Below are 5,793 nucleotides of genomic sequence, written 5' to 3'. Positions count from 1 at the left end.
GTGTATTACTGTGTTTTTGTCTATTCAAGGTTAATAAACACTGTTGTCCTTGTGTATTACTGTGTTTTTGTCTATTCAAGGTTAATAAACACTGTTGTACTTGTGTATTACTGTGTTTTTGTCTATTCAAGGTTAATAAACATTGTTGTACTTGTGTATTGATGTGTTTTTGTCTATTCAAGGTTAATAAACATTGTTGTACTTGCGTATTGATGTGTTTTTGTCTATTCAAGGTTAATAAACACTGTTGTCCTTGTGTATTGAACACTGTATAGTATTGTAAAGTTCTGATGACCCAATGAGGTGATACTTACAATACCATTTCGAGGAACAGTCCGAGACATCCCCACATAGGCAGTGCTGCCGCCTGCCTGATAATTAAGAAAAGATTTTACAGATATTTTCAAGTTACGATAAATTCGTTTTTTTATGAATCTGGTATGTTAGAAAGGAGCTTAAAACTTTAATGTCAATTAAAAAAAAATAATAATTTATTTTCCAATTGTTTTAAAACATGTTATTCTTTATTGTTTTTTATAAATTAAAAATAAAAAAACAGTAAAAATCTAACAGTGGCGAAGAAAGAGTTATGTTAATAATTATAAAATACAAAACACAAATTTATATTTTCAGGAAATCTTTTTATTTTTCTAGAAAATATTCGTCTGAAACAAACAAACAAACAAACAAACTCCTTTACTACATTTTTGGACAATGTTACTAAAACAACAACAACAAAAAAGGAAACAAAAATACCCAGTATCCATAACTAGATAAAAAACTCGAATATCGAAAAAATTTAGACGTACGTAAGTCTGTGATATTATGTTTTGATAGAAAACCAGGGAGTTGAAATCAACAGTTCTTTCCTGCTGGTACGACAAATAAGATAGTGAATCACCACACAGCATTGACGTTAACTAAATCACATAGAAATGTATACTTAACGAGTTAATAACTTTTATCTGTTATTAAATCACAAACAAATCTTATATCTGTAGATATATTTATTTTATTCACAAACTACCACAATATTATGTTTAGCAAAATCTCTACAAGCCTATCAAACATCGTCATACTGAAATAGTAATAAAACACGTTTTAAAACATATTGACAAATTATTCAGTAATATCCAAATTAAACCGTAACTCGTGTGCATCTCCCTCTATACATTTTACACTTGTATACTACCCAGCACATGCGCAGATCGCTATTAGATCATGTAAACAAAATACCTCACCTTTTAATAGCTTCTCCAATTTATTGTTCAATTAAGATATGAATGAAAATAGACGAAAATATATTAACGAAAGTGATGAACAAACTATACATGAATTTTTATAGAAACCTCTACAAAAAATCAAAGAATTTACTAATACAGTCAAATATCACATTAGAATCTATAGATACATTTCATAATGGTATATTTTTAAGTTTCTTTAATGTCCCAAATGAAGCAACCATATTCACAAGAAAAATTCTATCGTCTCGCCATCTAGTGTTTAAAACAGAATCTATATTTATATTTTTCACAATATAAGAATTGTGTTGAATTATAAGCACTCTATACTTTTTTAAGCTTAAAAGAACAAAAAACATTTTCTTAAGAATAATTTTTTTCTTTTACACCACAAACTACGAATATTTAGAAAACTTAGGATTAAATATACAGCTTTAAACAAATAGAAAGTTTACAACTGTAAATACAAATAAACTCGTGCGACGAAAGTTTTTTTTCTTCCTCCATTTGCAAAATTTAGTCTAACTTGCAGGCATGCCCAGTTTTTCAGCCCTATAACATAATATCAATGATACACATATCTCACGAAGTACCTCGTTATTCTGGGTAGATAATACATTCAAATATCCACTATATCATCTAATGAAGTATATACTTTCCGTTTCCGAAATATTTCATCAACGGCTTCTCTGGCATGCTTCTCTGATACGAGATTCTTATCAACTAATCTGTGGGACAAAGTCCTGCATATTTTTTTAAACACTTCTTTGCTTAGCTTGTTTTGTTTGTATTTTGGATTCAGAAACTTCCTCACTAGATCCGCAGCAGTTTTTAGTTTTTCGGGATTAGCCACAATCTTGGTTTTTTTCCCCACACTTACTGGCACAGTACCATTGGTGCTAGAACATTCGCGTTTCACTGGAAAACTATCTTTGCTGTTTCGAGTATCCGAAGCAATGGATTTACCCTCTTTCCCCAACCATCTACTGAAGCTTTCAGTATCGTTCCCAGTTTTGTCACTAGTTTCAAAAAAATATTTCACAAGTGGCTTAATGGAAGTAGAACCTGCTTCTTTGGAGTGATTAGTTTTAATGGAAGTAGAACCTACATCTTTAGAGCAATTAGCTTCTTGTTTCTCCAAGTCTTGTACCGGAGTTTCCACTGTCATTTCCAAAGCTAACGGTCCTTTTTCAAAAGAACAGTAACTCTCTTTTTTCTTTCCTTCAGGACTACTCAGTACTATATGGGCCTTACCCAATTTAGAGTCTTGAAATTCACCATGTCTTGGTGTATTCAATGTATTTGTAAAGGTACTGATGCTACTAGGATAGCTATGATTTAAACTTTTTGCTGAGGAACTGTAGCTACTAGACCTCGAGAGTGTGTCAGTAGTATTACCTGAATCAATGAAAAGTTCCTCAGAAGTAGACAAGTTAATTTCATCTTGGAGTGATGACCTAGATTTTGCTATACAATCGTATAATGTATATAGTCTTTCTTTTGACTGACTTTTCCTGCCTAATGAACTGCCTTCACGAGCCTTCTTTGCAGGACTTTGAGATCCATCAAAGCACACCAAGATTGGATGAAGCTCAAGATTTTTTGAAGAGTCCTTTAAGGCCTTGAAAAGTAATGCAAATTCTCTTCTGTACATGTGTACGTTTTTCTTTGTTTTGAAAATTCCAAACTCCTTATCAGCAGCACAGTCTAGAAGATCTTGTTTATCAAGCCGAAAACCACTAGGTAAAGGAGCACATGCATTATAATTAGCATTGACATCTTCCTCTAGCTTTGTCAAGTATTCTTCCCGGATGCTAATATCAATTTCTGGGATAAAAGAACTGAATGGTTCTAACACCCTGGTATTCTTGTATGGTCGATTCTTCTTTTCATTATTCTTTTTATGACCTCTTCTTTTTTCAAATTCGTTTTTAATAGTATTGGATAAAGCTTTAGCTGCTCTTTTTTCTTGATCCTCACTATAATCATCTTCATGTGAATTTTCATAATCCATATTTTCAGTCTTTTGCCCCTTCCTTCCTCCGCCATACAAATCATTATCAAAATCATTTGCTTCCATTTGAAAATTGGATCTCTTCTTGCTGGAAATTAAAGTGCCTTGAAAGTTAACAAGTTTTCGGTCAACTACCCTAGGTTTACAACAAACATCACAATTGTTCTTGCAATTTTGCACTTCATCCCCAAACTCTTTCACCAGTAACGAGTGTCTGCAATGGGCTTCTTCACAGTATTTAATCATTCTATTAAAACTCTTACAAGCAGAGTTAGCTTTGAACTTTTCCTCCTGGGTCTTGGCTGACTGCTCGTCTCTTTTCAGAAGATAAAGAATAGAATCTCTATCAGCTCGAGAGTAGTATATGCGACACCAAGCAGACTGACCGTCTCTTCCTGCTCTCCCAGATTCCTGATAATACCCTGCAACTGACTGAGCAACTGACCAGTGTGCAACGAACCTAACAGTCGGTTTGTCTATCCCCATTCCAAAACTAATTGTTGCAGCTATTACAGGAAATTTTCCCTCCATCCAGTCATTCTGGTTTATTGCTCGGTTTTTGACTCCTGCATGATATGGTCTTGTGAAAAGTCCCATCTTGGTTAACTTGAGTGCAACTTCTTCACATGCTTCCCTGGTTCGACAGTACACAATACCACAACCCCTACTAACAGGTGGTGTTTCTTCCCAATCTTCTCCTAGTGATAACATGGCAAATGATTTCAAATCCTCATATGGGTCATCCATGCATTCTTTGAACACAACATCATAATATATATTGGGACGAAAACTTGAGGCTCTGAAAATAGCTACAGGTGGTCTTAAATAAAGATGTTGTAGAATATCATTCATGACAGACATAGACGCTGTTGCTGTTAAGGCAATCCAAGGTACTTTGGGATATTTTTGTCGTAACTCTCCTAATCTAAGATAATCTGGCCGGAAGTCATGACCCCACTGGCTGACGCAGTGGGCTTCATCTACAGCCACATAAGCAAATTTATAATTTTTATTCAACTGATTTAATATTGTGTGAAAACCTTCTGTAGCAGCCTGCTCTGGAGTAATATATAAAAGTCTGGTACAAGGACATGGTGAATACAAGTCTTTACGAACTCGATTTCTTTCTTCTTTACTCATAGAGGAATTTAGGGTCTCAGCACAGATACCCAAAGATCTCAACTGTTGCATCTGATCTGTCATTAACGCAATTAATGGTGAAATGACGACAGTTACCCCACTTCGCTCTCCAGCCAGAGCAGGCAGTTGATAACACAAGGACTTTCCAGCTCCAGTTGGCATAGACACAAAAACATCCTGACCTGCTGAAGCTATAGTCTTGACCGCATTTTCTTGAAGCTCGTTTCTGAAACCTTGGAATCCAAATACATTGTACAATGATTCCAGCAACTGTCTTTCAAGTCCGTGTGAAAGTGAGACATGCTGAGATTTCTGTTGGTTGTACCTGGGTACATTTTCTTCAGTCATCATTTTGGAGTAAAAGATCAACACTGCACTTCAGATAACAACTATACTCAGCTCTAAGGACTCTTTAATAAGATTTTTGTTCTTTAGAAACCCATACATTTTGGTAACTAGTCTTTTAGAATAAAGCTTATCAATTTGTGTCACAATCAATCTATTTGAAAAAAGACAACCAGAAGTAATAACATCTCAAATTATAAAATTAGGTTTCTTTCGTCTCAAACTACTTCCCCAAAACAATGTGATGTAATATAACAGTCAACATTTCTTTTTAAACAAGGTCCAACAATATGTACACTTCAAGTACTTAAAAACACAATTCCAATATAGAATGAAACTTCCTTTTGATAACCAAAATGTGTGCCAAACTGCGGCACATAACAAATCATGAAACAGCAAGAAAATAGATCTTACAAGTTGTAACTGTTTAAAAAAAAATTAAGGTATGAATAATAAAGCACCAAGTTCTACTGAAGTTTTATTTTTATTTTCGATATGGTTTGTTCTCTAGTCTTTGAAATCTCATAAAACCTTTTCCACTTTGTCTGGTCCAAGAGCCATCATTCTTACTTCTGAAGAATCAACTAGAGCTACACTTTTCAAAACTTCAATTCCAAATTCTGCCTTCAGTTCACAGAAAAAGCTTCAAGCTGATATCTCATGACAGAAATGTGAGAATATCAGACTTTTGCTGGAGAGAGGAGATACAATTATTAACACAATTGTAAAAAACAAAAAATCTAACCTTAATTATTATATTTCCTACAAGCAAAATGTTTAGCATGTAAGGGTTAAACAACAAAATTGATCAGTTTCAAGTTTGTCCAAGGAAAAATAAACATACAAGAATTTAAACATTTCAATAAGTTGAATATCTGTCACAATGTCAAACTTTTAACATGACCTCATACTGTTTTCATATTAAAGTTTATGCCACAGTTAACTAGAGGTACTTAAATTTGAAAGTGACGGTAACTGGTTAAAAATATCCTTTGCAGTCTACACACTAGACCTGAAGATTATAATTGCAGTCTACCCACTAGACCTGACGAT

General features: G+C 33.9%; 1 protein-coding gene across 1 annotated transcript; it reads right to left on the bottom strand.

The window, feature by feature from the left end:
* Positions 1 to 633: 633 nt before the first annotated feature.
* Positions 634 to 5,499, bottom strand: LOC106477043 (ATP-dependent DNA helicase Q5-like). The gene has a single exon (XM_013937647.2). It carries the CDS (start codon positions 4,744 to 4,746, stop codon positions 1,861 to 1,863), a length of 2,886 nt encoding a protein of 961 aa, XP_013793101.1. The 5' UTR covers positions 4,747 to 5,499; the 3' UTR covers positions 634 to 1,860.
* Positions 5,500 to 5,793: the final 294 nt, after the last annotated feature.

Source organism: Limulus polyphemus, unplaced genomic scaffold, assembly GCF_000517525.1.
Source record: "Limulus polyphemus unplaced genomic scaffold, Limulus_polyphemus-2.1.2 Scaffold12615, whole genome shotgun sequence".
Classification (NCBI taxonomy): domain Eukaryota; kingdom Metazoa; phylum Arthropoda; class Merostomata; order Xiphosura; family Limulidae; genus Limulus; species Limulus polyphemus.
The sequence above is the reverse complement of the archived record's forward strand: the minus strand, read 5'-3'. Positions and strand labels throughout refer to the sequence as shown.